General features: G+C 37.8%; 1 protein-coding gene across 6 annotated transcripts in view; it reads right to left on the minus strand.

Moving 5' to 3' along the window:
- ablim3 (actin binding LIM protein family, member 3) overlaps nt 1–17,706 on the minus strand; it is a 52,501-nt gene that overhangs the window by 17,317 nt on the left and 17,478 nt on the right. For all 6 annotated transcript variants that reach the window (XM_057350222.1, XM_057350224.1, XM_057350223.1 and 3 more), the window contains 5 exons: nt 10,237–10,420; nt 6,829–6,944; nt 4,833–4,959; nt 4,450–4,543; nt 66–153 (listed from right to left, as the gene is read on the minus strand). In XM_057350222.1, coding sequence (XP_057206205.1) covers nt 66–153; nt 4,450–4,543; nt 4,833–4,959; nt 6,829–6,944; nt 10,237–10,420 — 609 coding nt within the window. The remainder of the gene's footprint in view (nt 1–65; nt 154–4,449; nt 4,544–4,832; nt 4,960–6,828; nt 6,945–10,236; nt 10,421–17,706) is intronic.

Genomic DNA, 17,706 nt, shown 5'->3' on the forward strand with positions numbered 1-17,706 from the left:
ATTTTCTGTGTGTTGTAAGTTCTTTCACAGGTTCAGATCCCATAAGCATTGCATCCTTTTCTCACCTGTGAGGTACATCTCCTCTCCTTCTGTAAACATCATCTGACACCGAGCGCAACGGGCACAGGTGGGGTGGTAGTGCTTCCCTCCAGCCTGGGCAATAAAAGAGAGAACAGGGAATTGACATCCAGATGATAAGAAAGTGTCAAAAGATCCTCTTGAGATTTCAAAACAACCTGAACAAGCACAAGTGTTCCAGCTGTTAAACCCATTATCACAAGTGCATTAAAAGCAGCAAACATATAGCTCCTCTCAACAACGTACTCCATATTAACCAACAGAACGCTTTCACTTTACTGCTTACTTTACTGCTTTTTTTAAGGCCGCTCAGGACTCATTTGAGCTCCACAGACTCATTTAATGACTCTCTTGGCCGCTGAACACACATTTAAAGCTTACAGAGATCCTTTACAGCCAGGAATCAGTAATTGAGGGGCTATTCCACCGGGTCAGTTTAAATAATCACAGCTTGTTGAAGGAACTGAAGAAAACAAGAGTAACATTTCACAACTCTGTTTATGTAGTAGTGTAAGAGAGAGAAGGGTATAAATCAGATTATAAATTACTTAGAAATGCTTCAAAATTGTAGTGACAGCTAATAATGGGATACAATAAAAGTCATGACAACTACAAAATAACAGCGTGGGAATAAAGCAGTGTGAAAAAAGTTAATGCCTAGTTTATGCATGAATCTGTGCAATCACTCAACCAACTTGGAAGCTTTTTACAGAATTGTAGGAGTTACAAAACGTAGCTACTTTCCCCTATGCTGTAAACGCCCTCATTTTACTTGTACTAAAATTAATAAATTAAAAAATGTACTTGTTCACCTACAAAATGTATACAACACTTTAACTTAAAATACAAAGAGGGATACAGTTCTGTCTTCATTTACTCAGCCTCGAGTTGGTCCAAATCTGTATAATTTTTTTGTTCTGATGAACACAGAGACAGATATTTGGAAGAATGCTTGTAACAAAACAGTTCTTGGCCACCATTGACAATCATAGGAAAAATTACAATGGTAGTCAAAAGTGCCCCACTGTTTGCTTCCCTACATTCTTCAAAATATCTTCTTTTGTGTTCAACAGAACAAAGAATTTTATAAAGCAATATTTCCTACTATGGTAGTCAGTGGTGGCCAAGAACTGTTTGGTTACAAGCATTCTTTTAAATGTCTTTTTCGGTGTTCATCAAAACAACGACATTCATAAAGATTTGAAACAACTCGAGGGCGAGTACATGAAAACAGATGTCATTTTTTGGTGAACTGTTCCTATAAGTCAACTTATAAGTCGAAGTTGAACAATCTACATGAGCATCACTTGAACGCACAGTAAAGGTTTTGGGAGATCCCATTACTTAATAAAATTGAGAGAATAAGTTTACTCAAACTGAGTATTTTCAACTTATTCGGGTTTTCAGTGTAAAAGGCAGATGCGTAGCCAGCTGAATAGATTTTGATAGAACGCTTATATGCTCTCGATGGCTAAACTGGAGATGAGCGATGGCAAGAGAAGGCCGATATGTGAGCTAGGAAAACAGTGCATGCTGTCACTGGTCCAAGAATCAGAGAGCTGTCAGTTTCTAGTGCTCGGAGGCATGCTGTATCACTAGGTGTCTCTCATGAGGAATGAGTGCAAATCAAACAGGCAGGATAAAGATAAATCAGCCTGTGTCCCACTAGCTATAAATAACCCAACTTGAGCTCTCGCTGGTACACGGAGCACTTCACGCCAGCCACTCAGACTGGGAAAGGAGCAAACCCACAGACAGGAATAAGTGAGCGTGTGTGTGACGCTTTGCATTAGCATTAAGCTTCATCAGCTTTGGAACTCTGCTGGCAAATTATCTCCCTTCTTATTTGTATGTAAACTACCTCATCATGTTTCTCTTCCCCTGCGACCGTCACATAGCACAGATTCTCTCTCTTTAACTCCATGACTCCAACGCCCAGTTCAGTGATGTAACAGAAAACAGCAAGTCAACAAAAGGAAGGGTGCCAGGGGTACACTGCCAAAAGAACCATTTTTGCTTATGAAGTGTCAGAGTGAAGGATATTAGGCCATTCCTCTGAAGGACGAGAGATTATGGAGACAAACTAAAAGCTAGGCAGAACAACCCACTGATCCTTCATTAGTTTAAAATTTCTTTCTCTCAGTAAAGGGCTTTAACATCTAGTGGTGAAGGATTTGAACAGCTCACACAAAGGTTTGGGGCTTTTACTGTCAAACAGGTGAACCAGAAACTTTAGATGTGCTGAATTCACTCTTCAGAACTTCAAAGAATAGTTCACCCAAGAACGAAAATTCTGTCATCATTTAGTAACCCTAAAGTTGTTCCAAGCCTGTATACATTTCATTGTTCTGCTGAACAACAAAAAAAGATAAATGGATGAATTCAGGGGCACTCTTGAATACTACAGTAAGAAAAAAATCTACAATAGTAGTCAATGGTGCCCCAGTACTGTTTAGTTTTCAACATTATTTAAAATATGTTCTTTTGTGCTATACATAACAAACACAATTATACAGGTTTGGATTGGAACAACTTAAGGGTGAGTAAATAATAACAGAATCTTCATTTTTGGGTGAACTATTCCTTTAAACACCAACATACATCCTCACTGCCTGACTTTTGAGCCTGAACTTAATCTGACTAAAGTCTATTGAAGGTGAACTGTAACTTTTGTATAAAGATAACTATAACGATAACCATATTCGCGTCCACACCAATTAATGATAATGTTGTTTATTCTGGGCTAACATGCTGCAGTTTTACAAAAATCACTCTGAAAGTGATCACATGATATCGTTCCTCTAAATCTTTATCAAAGTTATGGCGTGTACGGCACTATTTACTTGGATTTAGAAAACTCCAACTTATAATTATATTTATGGTTATTGTTCTTCGTGAGATCGGACATTATGCTTAAATCTTTTGATAACAATACCAGTATGCAATAGCACAACGATACCCCTTTCGCTACATTCCACTTCCACCTGTTGAAAAAAAAGCATATGCTGGTTTGGTATGTTTTGATGCTGATTTGTTGGTTTGTGCTGGTTTAAGCTGGTCATGTGCTGGTTTAAGCACGTCTGTTAGCCATAAATGGTAAAAGTGTTTCAAGACAGAGATGATCATGTATTTCTGAGAGCAGATGCTTCAAACGGTGGTTTTATTCGCCGTCTCTCTGGGCTTCTCCTCATAGTTAGCCCTTGATCTTTTTATAGCAGAAGCTGGCTGCCTGGGTCGGCTGATGGATAAAATTCATGTTTGTTTCAAGTGTTATTAAACTCAAACGCTGTCTATTCAGTCGATTTCTGTGTGTGGTAATGTGTACTTATGACAAGGAAAGACAAGTCAATTACCAAAAAGAACAACTACATTATACTTTACTTGTTATTTGTTAAGGGTCCAGTGTGTCGTTTTTTGAAACATCTTTTGACATAAATGCAGTGTCTTCAGAGGTGTATAAAGGCTTTCCATAATGAAGCGTTAAGTTTTTAGTACCTTAGAATGAGCTATTTATATCTACATACACCGCGGTTCCCCTTACATGGAATTCGCCATATTGTTTCTACAGTAGCCCTAAACAAAAAAACTACTCTAACATGTTATCTCCTTCGGGTAAGAAGCGAAAACATGATGACATCTTTGTCCTGTGTCAGCCCACCGTAGTGCTTTGAAAAGGATGGATGAAGGATGGAGTGAGCCGTTGGTTGCAATACACAACCTCATCACTAGATGCCACTAAATTTCATACACTGGACCTTTAAAATTTGGTTGAAAAAATGTCCCCTTCCAAACATTGTTAACATGAACTAACAATGAAAAATACTTATATAGCATTTGTTAATCTTAGTTCATGTTAATTTCAGCATTTACTAATAAATTTTTAAAATTAACATTAGATAATGCACAATGAACTAACATGAATAATTGTACTGACATTAACTAACAAGATTAATACATGCTGAAAAACAATATTGCTCACTATTAGTTAATACATTTAAGAATTTAATAAACTAAAAGGGTTTTTATTTAAAGATCAAGTGTGTAATTTCTGCCCCACACGCAACACCAAACAGAACTGAAATTTGTTCATTCGAACAGCATTACTTGGCAGGACATAACATTGGTTCAACCAATACTGTCAGTTTGGGACAGGACCGCCTTTTTGTCTGAACAATGGCAGATGAAGGTAATGTTTAAAACACATTTGGCAGCAATTGCTATTACAGCTAGGGGGAACAAAAATCCACAGTTAATGCAAAAAGACCAATCATTGAGTTTTGTGCTCCTATGTTATGACCCTCCCATCACACATCAGCTCCTGCCTAGCTGACATCTAGAGTATCACATTGAGATGCAGAGCAGTATACTCACCTCCAACACTCGTCCACTAATGTATCTGTCACACGTTTCACACTTAATCCCGAACTGGGCGTGGTAGTCTGACTCACAGTAAGGAATGCCATCTCTGTTTGCAAATAAAACACGCATGAATAAGCTTCTATGGTAATGCTAAAAACAAAACTCAGTATATTGGGTGTAAAGCTCCTGAGAACATCTAAAAATATCACGTTGAGAATGTGCTGACAATACAAACGCATGCAAGTAATTAAAACACATCTTCAAATGATCAAACCACACCTTGATTATAAGATGCCAAAGTGGGAATATCATTGTGGTTTTGAACTTGAGAAACAAGCTGCTTTGTGTGACAATATACAGTATGTGGTGTAAGTGTAGAAGGTAGTGTCACTCACTTGCTGATGTACTCGCCCGTCAGCACCATGCCGCATGTCTGACACCTGAAGCAACTGACGTGCCATTGTTTCTCTAACGCCAGGAGAGACTGCCCCTGTTTGATTTCCTCCTTACAACCTGCACAGTCTAGAAAGAGCAATAAAGCAAAGATGAGAGGTTACATAATGAATTTAAGATTTAAAAGTCTCCTCTACGTCCTAGTTGGATTTGACAGGTTTATTAAACACATGTCTGGAAAATCAATAGTAATAATAACTCAGATGTGAAGGTGAGGTTCAGCTGTGAGTCTTCCTCAGAGATACCGAAATGAACACACACACGCACACAAAATTGAGCTGAGTTTTTGAGCACTGAAAGATCCGGACATCATTTGTCTTTATTTGGGAGATGCTCATGTTTAGTACTTGCGCCCTGACATGAACTTCTTCAACCTTCCAGATAAATCCAGTCAATCCTTAGACAGAGACAGATGGAGGTGTAAGCTTGTCTATTCTTATTTTCACCAAGTCTGGGGTCTCTCTTTTCTTATCGTGGCTGTGACAGAACAGGAGGCATGTTGTAGGTGATAGACAGTTCCATCAGACACACACGACTGGCCCAAAGTTAACTTCCAGTCTGTGTTTGGTTATCGGTCTGGCTAGTGGTACGTAATATAACAATTTATTTTATTGATATTCATTTATAATATTTTTTATTGTATATTTATTGTATGAAATTGAATGAAAACGACTTAACAGTTATTGATTCTTTGCGGAGGTCTACCGGAAGTTAAGTTTGGGCCACATAACGTTTGTTTATGTTGTTGGTGCTGAAATCATCTATACTGTATACATCAGAAGTAATAGTTATATGATTGTGCTTCCTCTAGCAAACGTTTTGTGTTTGTATGTATTATTTTCATTTACTGTCCCACTGTACCACACAGAGCTAAGGCATGGAGGTATACATTACACTTTAAAGCATGTCAGAAGTCATTTAAAATATGTTTTAAATGGTAACTGTTGAGTAAGGGTCACATAGATGACACGAGTGACGTAGTTGACCAGACACATTATTGACATTCAGAACATTTTTTGGTTAATTGACCTGCTAGCAAAATAATAATAATCTATAAATGTGTTTTAAATGTGACTCAAGCAGGTCAATCAACAACATGCCTTGTATGATTTAAATCAATTATTTATATTTTTGTTCTTCCAAAAATAGTGTGCATTGTTATTATCTTGCAGTGTAGGTTTTCTGTCAATAGTATGTTTATTTAAAATGGTTTAATTGTTGTCATGGTAACTATAGTTATGAAATGAAGAGAATAGAGAATACAATGTATATATAAGAATATACAGTACAGTACTCTTGGACATGCAACATGCTGTTGTCAAAAATACTTAAGGAAATCAAATGCCTCTAATCTGTTTGTCTTCAAAATATCTACTATCGAAGATAATAAAATCATGTGATGTATGACACGCACACACACTTGACCTGTTACCAAAAAGCAAACACAGCTTTCACCCCTGGCCTTAATATAAACACCACAGCAGGATCCTCTGTTTACCCAGACACTAAACACAATCTCTTCAGCTGAACGGTGTCTGCTCTCTCCCCTCAGAGACATGCAGGTCAATACAGCCACGTGGACACATTCAAGCACTACAAAAGTAATTATATACACAATGTGCACACACACACAAAAAGGAATGACTGATTCAGTGGAAGATACTGAAAAATGATCTGAGTTCTTAGCAGTAAAATGCTTTGTGAAAAAAGCCAAGTCAAGAATACAGCGAGTGAACCAATATGAAAATATTTTCTTGTATTATATAAAAATATCTTGTATTATACATTATGCACACACACACACACGCACACGCACGCACACACACACACACACACGGTAGAAGTTGTAATATGTTGTCTCTATTTAGGGAAATGTGAAAGACAAGTCATGTTCACATAAAAACAAATCAAAGGTTTTGATGAAGGGGTGGGACTTACGGCTGGGCCCGTGGATTTTGACTGGCTCATTGCTATTAACCAGCTTAAGAGAGCAATGCTGGCAGACACAGTCTTTGCCACTGAACGTCACTCTGTCCCCAATTGGAAAAGGTTTCCTAGAGAAAAACAAACAGATAGACAGACAACAATCAAAACTATTTGATTTATATTATACTCATATTTATCAATATCTCTAATAAAAACCTCATTGATCATTGATTAGCATGGAGATAACCAACTACTCTAAATAAAGATTTACTAAAAGCAGAGTGGAGCTTTTAAGTAATGCGGGTTAAGAAAGGACAACAGGGTTTTTAACTAGCTCACCTAGCAATACATTCATGGTCAGCCAGAAAGACCCTCTTAACATAAACCCAGTCTAATTTAGGCTGGTGTTTTCCGAACGGTCAGCAGTCACTATTTCTTCCCCTAACCAAAACTACCCCCTAACCAGACATGTGCAACATTAACCCCATGTTGTGCATGGAAAAAGACAAGATTCTTTATAAAAGTTTCTCATTTATCTTCTGTAGACAAATGCATGTGTCTGCACATGTCTGACGGCAGCTAGCAAAAATCCTATGTGTTCACAGTGCTGCTTTATCTACACAGTAATCAGACTGACTGGAAGCTTCTATACAATAAGACAAATCCTATTACAGTAGACTGTTCCTCTACTAATGCAGCAATTATAAAACAATCCATTTACAGTGAACCATGACCCTTAGACGAACATCAGCTCTGCCACTTTACAAGATTACTAGACTGCTATTTTAAAGAGATAAAACAGAGACCTCTGTTGCACCGATACTATTAACATTTGTGCAGTTTTAATCTTAAACTGTAACGGAAATGAAAACGAAAGTGCTAATTTTAAAACGAAAAGGTGAAGTGTGTCATTTTTATGTTAAAAATACTGTCTTCTCCTGTTTATTATCACACAGTGCCTTTGCGGTTACCCTAAAACGGTGCTACTGTATGTCACAGATTACAAAAACACACACCAACACATTAAACTATTCACTGAACTATGTTGAGAATGGCACGACAGCCTCCTCCACTATTAAGACCACACACAAAGATTTCTTTTGAATTGAGAGTGAAAGATGACAGGGTAGGTGGGCAGACAACAGAGGCACTTATACAGCCCAGTGTGAGACACATAAGTGGAATAATTCCTTTAGTTCTCCAGCGTTTCAGATGAGAGAGCTAGGGATCTTCTGATCAGCTTTTACCATCTTCTACATTTTCATTCTCTGTATTTGATTCCACTTTTACACAACCTACTTCATTCTATATTTGTATGTGAAAACCGCGTGGGCTCATGATGCAGTGCGTGTGAGTGTCTTTCCAAGCATTCTCTATGTGACCTTGGCATTACCGCTACAGCACACTCCCCCCAGACATGCACGGCATTGTCAGCTTTTCCTGCTCTTTAAAAATGTACCGTTTTTGTTTTAAATGGATACTGCTTTTTCACAAAAATTTCACTTGTTCTCTTTATTTCTCAAAATGTTGCTAAAATGAATAAAAACCTCATAAAAACATCAAAACAAGGCACTTGGGAATGTATTGAGAAATATAGAAAAAGTATAAAAATATAGAAAAATACTTTATTTTATTATATTTATTTAATTTTTACGACATTAAGTTGTAGTGAAAAATATATAAAAGTATACAAATATAGAATATTTACAAATATTACAATATTACAAATACTTTTATTTGTTCATTATTTTATTTGTTTTGTTTTGTTTTTATCCCATACCCAAAGAGCGGTAAGTAGGCAAAGTTCAGAAAATAAAAATAAAAAGCAGTTGGTTACGGTTATTTTTCTACAGCATATATTAAATGAAGAACAAAATCTGACATTAATGGTGACTGTCATCAATCACAAAATGTGGTCCATGCATACATATTCTGAGGTGAAAAACATGTGACTTACCTATAAGGTAAACATCCATTTCCATTACAGTCATCATAGTCATAATGCCATAAGAGATCTTAAAAGTGTTTCGCTTCACCTGTAAGGTGGGACAACATCTGACATACTTTGCTATTCTTATACAGATGGGTGGTCTGCCTCCTCGCCTTATTATGTTTTGGCCCATTAAAGATGCCCAAAATAGTCTACGCATTACAAATATGAGTAATAGGAAACTATTCAGTCATAGGGGCTGAATGTAATTCAAGAACATTGAATGATCACTGGCAGCACTACTGGGATAATAGCCCACTAGAGCTTGTTTTACACACAGATGGCCTAAATATTAAATGTAACAATATAGTATCATGTTGACGGTTTACTTCTTGGTCAGACCGATACATTTTTACTCCTGCCAAGATCCTTCCACTGGGCCCTTCGGTTGCCCAACTGGCAATGCAGCCCAAAGCCATCCCAGTTCTGCTAAAAAAAAATGCTTTCTCCTTCCTACATCCATTCTTCAGGAGGCAATTCTCTCTCTGTGAGCTAATGGGGTACAAGAGGAGGGGAACTAATTTCCTGTAGATCTGAACACCGCCAAAAACGCACAGAAAGCATTACTTATTAGCGGCTATACTCACAGCTCACCGGCAAATTCACTACAACCCTGTGAAACGTTCTTCACAGGCTCAGGCAAGACTAAAAAAAGCACGCCAAGCATAGTAAGAGAGAGAAAAGGCTAAGTAACGCAAGCAGCCAGCTATAATAAAGCAGTAAATGTACCAAAATATCACATTTTCCACGTTTTGCTACCAAAGGCAATGGGATTCATACAGTAAAATGGTGTTTTAGTGTCAGGCAGACAGATCTCCCTGCAGGGATGTTTGAGAGTTCATCTCATTTGCTTGCCTGTCAGTGTGAGAACAGGCCAGGCATGCAGTATATAGAGAATGTGCTTTTCCCTTCTGCCTCTTAACTTCAACTCCCCATTTCTCCCTGTGAGGCAAATATTCAGAACTTGCATCGACGGCTTCTCAATTTACACGTCTTCTTCCTTTCTCTGCTTCCTTTCTGGCCATTATTGCATATTTTGAGCCTTGAACCACAGCTTTCTTCCGCCTTGACTCATGTTACATTCCTGCTCAGATCTGCTTTATTTTCCCTGTATTGATCTCTAGCTCTACACTTGAGAGGAGAGAGAGAAGAACAGAAGGAGGGAAAGGAAGAGAAGAGGAGGACTGAGGAAGAAGATAGGAGGTCAACTTGAGCCAAGCGCTGAATGCAAGTAAAATTAGCTTTGGAATTGGATGCCAGTTGTTTTTGTTGGAATTGAATATAATATAAATTACGCAAATCAAAATAGACACAAATGAAGATTTCTGATTAAATGTCATGTGTGTATATTCACACAACAATGAGAGAACACAGTGGTCCATCACTTTTAATACATAATGCTTCTTAAGTAGTTTGTCTACAGGACTCACCTGCACACTCTGCAGACGAAACACTGCGGATGATATGTGCGTCCCAGAGCGGAGACCACCTCTCCTGAGATAAAGTCCCCACAGCTGTCACACTTCGTGCCATATAGCCGCTGGTAGTCTGCTGTACAGATGTACTCGCCACCCTTCTGGAAGAATCCGGAATGTGCCAAGTCACAACCACAGACTGGAAGTACAAGAGACACAAGTATGTTTATGATGATAAAACACTTTTCTCCAAGATAAATGTGCAGAGAAAACTGTAGAAGTGCTATGTATGATGTGTTGTGAGATAAACAACAGCTGCAGAAGCAATCAGAGTTTACAATCATGGACTGTTTGAAAGATTTAGTCTCTAGACCAGTGGTTCTCAAACTGGGGGCCCCAAGATGGATCCAGGGGGGCCACAGATTTTGTAGCATTTTATGAAATATAGAAATTTATCATAGATTTTATGCAATCAAACATCAGAAAAATGACACCACCAACCAAAAGAATTGAGGTTCCAGCATTGTATAACTGAATAAGTTTTTGATTTAATTAAAATTCTAAGTTTAAGATTATATGTCTTTATATGGGGGGCCGCAAAGCGATGCACTTAACACAAAGAAGGCCTTACAACAAAAAAGTTTGAGAACCACTGCTCTAGACTAACATTTTAGAGAGGTGGCCCTGGTGCTACAAAGTCATACAGTTGGTGGCACCAGCCCCTAATTTGGTAGCACCAGAGGAAAGAAAAAAGAAACAATAAAACTACATGCATTAATTGTTTAATGCATTAATAAATTAATCACAAATTAATACAAATCATTATTGTTTATACATAAACTCACACACATAAACAAGACTTTACCATAATTAAAGCATATCTTGAACAACTAAATTATTGTATGCTACTATTTTCCTTTATTGGGAACAACTCATATGAGGAGTAAACAATTCCTTTAATATCAGTGAGTGTTTTTGGGCCCGTTGTGTGAACATTATAAACAGAGATCTTTATCATGCTGCGGCCCCTTTATGAGCGACTACCAATATACTAATCTAAATACTGTGACGCATGCTTTCCCAACTGTTTATGTTGATGGAACGGATTACTTTTACAAGGATACGCTCTAATAGGGGAATTTTGACGTAATTTTGTTTTTATATGTTCGTGTCAGAGTAAGACGTGAAAGAGACCTCAGTTTAGTATTTTGCCTCTTTGACTCTCTGGGCGCGAGAACTGAAGTCAACATTACTGCATTGAAATTAACTAAGAATCTGACAAAAATAAGACAACAGCATTACAGTTTCTCCGATATAATTACAAGCCAAAGACATGTTATGCCTTGCATGGGGTAGCACGGACTTAAAAACAAAGGCATCAAGACAATAAAAACAGGTTACACTAAAGATGTCACCCTACTGTAAAATAAAATAAAACACAAAATGCAAGTTGTTGCAAACAGGTACAGTATACACAATAATAATAAATTTGACCAATTAAATATACACTGATTTTATAATGAAGCCATAGGTATAGTATGACAAATGTGGATAACAACTTTAAAAAGCAAAGGTTTAAAACCTCTCATGAAGACAGGTGCTAGTACTAACTCTCTAACAAACTGAACCCAGAGTGTGATGTGATACAGCTCTATGCAGATATGACCGTGTTACCACATCAGTGCTGAAGATCACATGCATGCTGAAGAATCTTCCTTGGCTTACCTTGGCTTCCAACATGGCTTACTGTTGCTCCATCTCACACATATGCACGCAAACACGCACGCACACGCACACACACACACACACACACACACACACACACACACACACACACACACACGCACACACACACGCACACACACACGCACACACACACACAGTCTCACAGCCGACGGCATCCATCATCCTTGTACTGACAGCTGTTATTGGCTGGCAGATTTGGCAATGATTGCCTTTTGCAAAATGTGTCACTGTAAATCATTATTATTTTAAAGTCACGTACTGTACCCTCATAAGTCATGTGAGAGTCATTTAGGTTGTCTTGTAATGCAGGCCACAAGGATTTTAAACAAAAGTGTCTTTAAAGCCATTGAAAACTCCCATTGTCCAGGAAAAATACAGTTAATTTACCATTTACTGAGATATTAAACTCAAACCATTAGATACAGAGTTACTTGGCGACCCCAGGTTTCCTCTATGTTTTGTATTATAAAATGTGTTCCAGTGGTACTGATGATAATTCTATAACAACTAAAATCTTAAAACAGCAAGAGCACCAAAGTGATAAGAATATTTTCCACGAGCTAAAGTATAGCAGGTTTCCTCTGTTTCTCTGTTTATTTTTCTGGATTCTATAACCTGATGACCTACAATACAAAAATAGCACAAATAACTGAATCTCAGAAGGAATCTGTGAAGAGAGAACCCTTAAACATGATAAAATAGACCAAAAAATTAAGCAGAATAGTCTTGTGTTGTCTGCAGACATTAGCACTGGTAAGAGATCTTGTGGCAGCGGCTTCAACAGAACTGGGATTTTTACAGAATTCTGAAGTCTTTGGCAGTGTAACCACATGTGCAGAGAAATTATAGCCCTGCTGTGCATGTGTGTGATAGACATTGTGCCAGGCAGCTACATTTCAGACAACCACAACACAATGGTTTGTTGCTTCAAATGGTCCAACTGGATTGAAACCCTGCAATAAAAGGGAGAGCACTGACATTTGAAGCTTAATGGGAAAAAATATTTTAAGTTCAAATAACCAACAGAGACAGAGAATATTAACATTTTACCTCAAGACTAAACCTCTAATACTGAAAACCAATACGGTAGTACTGCAAAACTGCAGTACTGTGACAAAAATGCTATAAAATAAATAGAAGTTCGAAGTGAAGCTACATTAAAGGTCCACTGTGTAATTTTTTGTAGGATCTATTGACAGAAATGCAATATAATAAACTATGTCTTCAGAGGTGTATAAAGACCTTACATAGTGAAGCGTTATGTTTTTATTAGCTTAGAATGAGCTATTTATATCTACATAAACCGCAGGTCCCTTTACATGGAATTTGTCACGTTGTTTCTACAGTAGCCCTAAATGGACAAACTGCACTACAGAGCGCGTTTCATAAATACGTTCCTTATCTCCTTCAGCAAAGAAGTGAAAATGTGACAACATCTCTGTCTGTATCAGCCACCGTAGTGCTTCGAAAGGGAGGGGTGGAGTTCGCAACCACACTGCTAGATGCCGCTAAATTTCATACACTGGACATTTAAAAAGTAAATTGCACAATACTCATATTTTATTAATTTTAAAGGTCCGGTTGAACGCCGATTGCCAACAAAACACAGACATATGACTTAGTTTCACTTACCGCGTGTGGTTCATGTCCGGCATCTTTTAGCGCATGGACCACGCCATATATCAGTTTCAAACGATCTGCAAATCCAGCGTTATATCCACCGTTTATAACATCCATCACTGAAATGCCGTGAACAAACAAACACACCTTAACTTCTCTCACTGTCGCAAGAGTAAAGAGCTGCAGCTGCAGGCCTGCAGTGCAGCCAATCTTGATGCAGCGCAGCCAATCTTGATGGTAAGCGGGTCTTCCTATAGCTTGTCGTTTGACGTGTGGGCAGGCTATTTCTTTCTTTCGCCTCGCCTTGCATGCTTTTCCAGGAGAATTGCCCAATAAGGGACTAAGAAAAGTTGTTACGTAACAGTTTTTCATGTTCAAAAAAAACTTTTCGAAACCTATACGAACCTTGGGGGAGTGTATCGAGCACAGAAATACTATGTACCAACTCATTTTTTGACAAGTTGACCATGTTAAGCATGAGAAGCCAGCACGTTTAACATTGTAAAGAAATCAGAATGCATGAAACAGCGTTAAATCAGCGTCAAATCTTTGTTAAATATTTATCAATATTCCATGATATAGTTTAAAATTGAATCACTTTAAATTTCATCACTTACTGTAGAATTTAATGTTCCTAAAGAAGTGACAAAACATAGCAACGCAGCATAAACTATTATTATCTCACAAACACAAAGCCACACAGGACTCATTCACAATTCAAGAGAATGATTCAGACTTACAATGCTACATTGTAAGTCTGAATCACATATACATATACTGTTATGAGACAGATTTCAGAAGAGTATATAAATTATTAGCCGTAAAGCTGCTGCATGCACAATACAATGGAACAAAAATAATAAACTGCAGTGTTTTTTCACACTACACTGCTAAATAATCAAAACAAAGAAACTTTAAAATGAACAGCTATTATCATGCAACTGAAAAATAAAGTTGCTATTAAAAAAAGCAGATATTTGTATTTCCCAACACTGCCAATTATCCCCATTTCGAGCACAAACTGTTCTGAATGCCAGTGAATAGTTGCTGTTTGGTGAAACTAGAACTCATTATCCTGACTGTGCTGTAGTTGGTAGAGTTTTTTAGACTGACAGCTCTGCAGTGAAACAACACGAGTGCTGAACTGTGTTCAGACAGACAGCAGGGGCTAAAAGGGACAGACCGCATGAACGGAGACCCAGAGGGCACACACTTTGTTCTGTAGCTGTGGCTGCTTTCTGTGTCCCTGACAGCAGAGTAATAATCCTGAGCTCCACTGGAATGATGAAGAAGATGAAGCGCTTCAATACTCAGTATGATCAGTTTATGAGAGGCTCTTGAGAAAGATGAACGGGTCACTGCTGGTCCCTGAAAAGTCGCTGAAAGGCCACACAATTAAGTTCTCGTGAATTTTTTGGATTGTGCTATAACACCGCATTTTCAGACGCATGAGTCCTTCTTGATATGTGTACAATCATGCGAAGGGACTAAATGTAGCAATTCAAAAATCCAATTGGACATCCACTAATTTAAATATTAGGGATTGGGTAAATATCCCCCATAGTTTCATGCAAGTTAAAAAATATTTAAAGCTAGATAAACAACATTAAAGATCCAGTGTATGAAATTTAATGGCATCTAGCGGTGAGGTTGCAAATTGCAACCAACGGCTCACATCATCCCTCACCCCTCCCTTTCGAAGCACTACTGTGGCTGACACAGCGCTAAGATGTCATCGTTTTTTCGCTTCTTTACCAAAGGAGATAACGTATTTACGAAACGTGATCTGTAGAGTAGTTTGTCCGTTGAGGGCTACTGTAGAAACAACATGGTGAATTCCATGTAAGGGGACCCATGGTGTATGTAGATAGAAATAGCTCATTCTAAGGTAATAAAAACATAATGCTTCATTATGTAAAGTCTTTATCTTGTGTAGGTAAGGTGACCTTATGAAGACATAGTTATGTATATTACGTTGCATTTCTGTCAATAGATCCACTAAAAAATTACACACAGCAAAAAAATGCAGATGCTTTGTTGTGTAAAATGTTTCCTGAAGCACAACTTTAAAGTTACACACCTCCCCATCTCTAAAGGAGCAAAACAAAAATGTCAGCAAAAATATAATTAAGTAAATGGTTTTGTGATTGACTGAAACGGATTGGTTTTAAGAAATGGTTTTTGGACCGGTCGAGTAATAAATAAAAAACATTTCTGTCCTGATAAAAGGTTCTCAAAACGACCGCTCATTGGCTGAGAGATTGAAAGGGGATGTCCCTCCCAACACAGTTGCCATAGGAAACCTAAACCTTCCGTGGTTGCCCTAGAGACAGCAGGGTCCCATACAAACTGCCTGAGGTGAGAGACTGCTTATTTGTGTTGCTGTCACTTTACGGTAACATGTAAAGAATATCATCATGCCATGAAAACATGCCTTCTCAATATAACTAATAACAGTTCAAGAAACTTGCTGTAGCATTTCTTCAAGTTCACCACAAGCCTGTTCTGGGGTAGGGTGTGTCGGTTTGGGCTGGTGAAAATTCACTAAGGGATTTGATGGCTTGCTGTAAACCACTGTACGCTTTCTAACATTGGGACCACATGGGGAGCACATTTAGCCCTACAATATGGCAGCTTCAACAAAACTGTGCAATACTTTAACAGTTCACTATCCAGTTCTTTCAAAATCTGTTTACAAATAGAAATAAATGTACAAAATTCAAGAAGCTATTACCAAAGAGACGTGTCTGGCCACAATAGACATTAGATCAAAATTAAAGGCTAAAGATTCCAAAACAATGTCAATAAACATAAAACTTTCATATTATGACCTAAACAAGCAAGACTACTTGAAACCATAAAATATAATAATAAAACATGAACAACACCCCCAGCTCCCCACACACAGCCAAGCAAGCATTGGAATACACTTTGTGATATAGGGAAAAAAAAACTTGAATTCAGTAAATATGCCATGAATTATTTCACGCCATTTTCCATCTATTTTCGCTTGCAGCTGACAGCTACCTCACTTTCACCCACCTACTCCACCACTGCCCTCCAATAATGTCCAACTCCTCCAGCAAACCTGCCACTCCTTCCCGTTTGAAGCTGGTTCAGAGAGTTACACAGAAGCTGTATATGAGCCTCTCGCTCTTTCTTTGAGTGTGGAGGCATTTGCTGCTCACTACTGAGGTCATTAAAACAGAAGTGATTAGGGACCAGCGGGAGGTTGGCTGATTATGTTTTTTATCAGAAGCCAAAAGATGCAATTAAAATTCTCTTCCCAACTTCCCAAAACCTTAACACCCCTCAATATAGCCCTACTCACTACCCCATCTTTAGTATTCCTTTACTTTGTCCTCAGCCCCTTTCTTTAAAGATTCTCTTTCTGTCTCAGCAAGGGGTACAATTACATTTATCGTCTTTTTTCCTCAATTCTTTGTGAGCTAGCTAATAGAGATAGTAAAACGTCTCTATTTGAAACTTTCTGCCACTTTCTTTGACACGGTGACTCAGCCAGGTCTCCAAGCCAAAAGTCAGAATGCGCTATTATTATCCACATCCCAAAGCTGAAATATTATAGTATAAGTAGACTTTGCAGATATATTAAAAATGAAACATATACTGCAGTCTATGACCATGTACAGTATTTCTGTTATATAAAAAGAAAATAATACTAAAGAACAAAAAGTTAAATATCTACTTAATTTTCCATCATTACTTTTCTTTGTTCTTCATTTGTCAACTTTCTGTTTACTTTCATGTTTAAATGGGATTTTGTGGGTTTGAATTTTCAATTTAGTCTTAAAGTGATAGTTTACCTGTCATCATTTACTCACCCTCGTGTCTTTTCAAACCTTTATGACTTTCTTTCTTTTTTTCTTTCGCACAACACAAAGAAGATATTTTGAAGAAAGTTGGTAACCGAACAGCGCTGGCACCCATTCACTTCTTTTGTATAGACACAAAACCAATGCAAGTATATGAGTGCCGGTTACGAACATTCTTCAAACCTTCATACAGGTTTGAAATGACAAAGGGTTGAGAAAATGATGACATCATTTTTATTTTTGGGTAAACTAACCCTGCGTCCGAAATAGACTACTTCCATACTAT

Source organism: Triplophysa rosa, linkage group LG13 (genome assembly GCF_024868665.1).
Source record: "Triplophysa rosa linkage group LG13, Trosa_1v2, whole genome shotgun sequence".
Lineage (NCBI taxonomy): Eukaryota > Metazoa > Chordata > Actinopteri > Cypriniformes > Nemacheilidae > Triplophysa > Triplophysa rosa.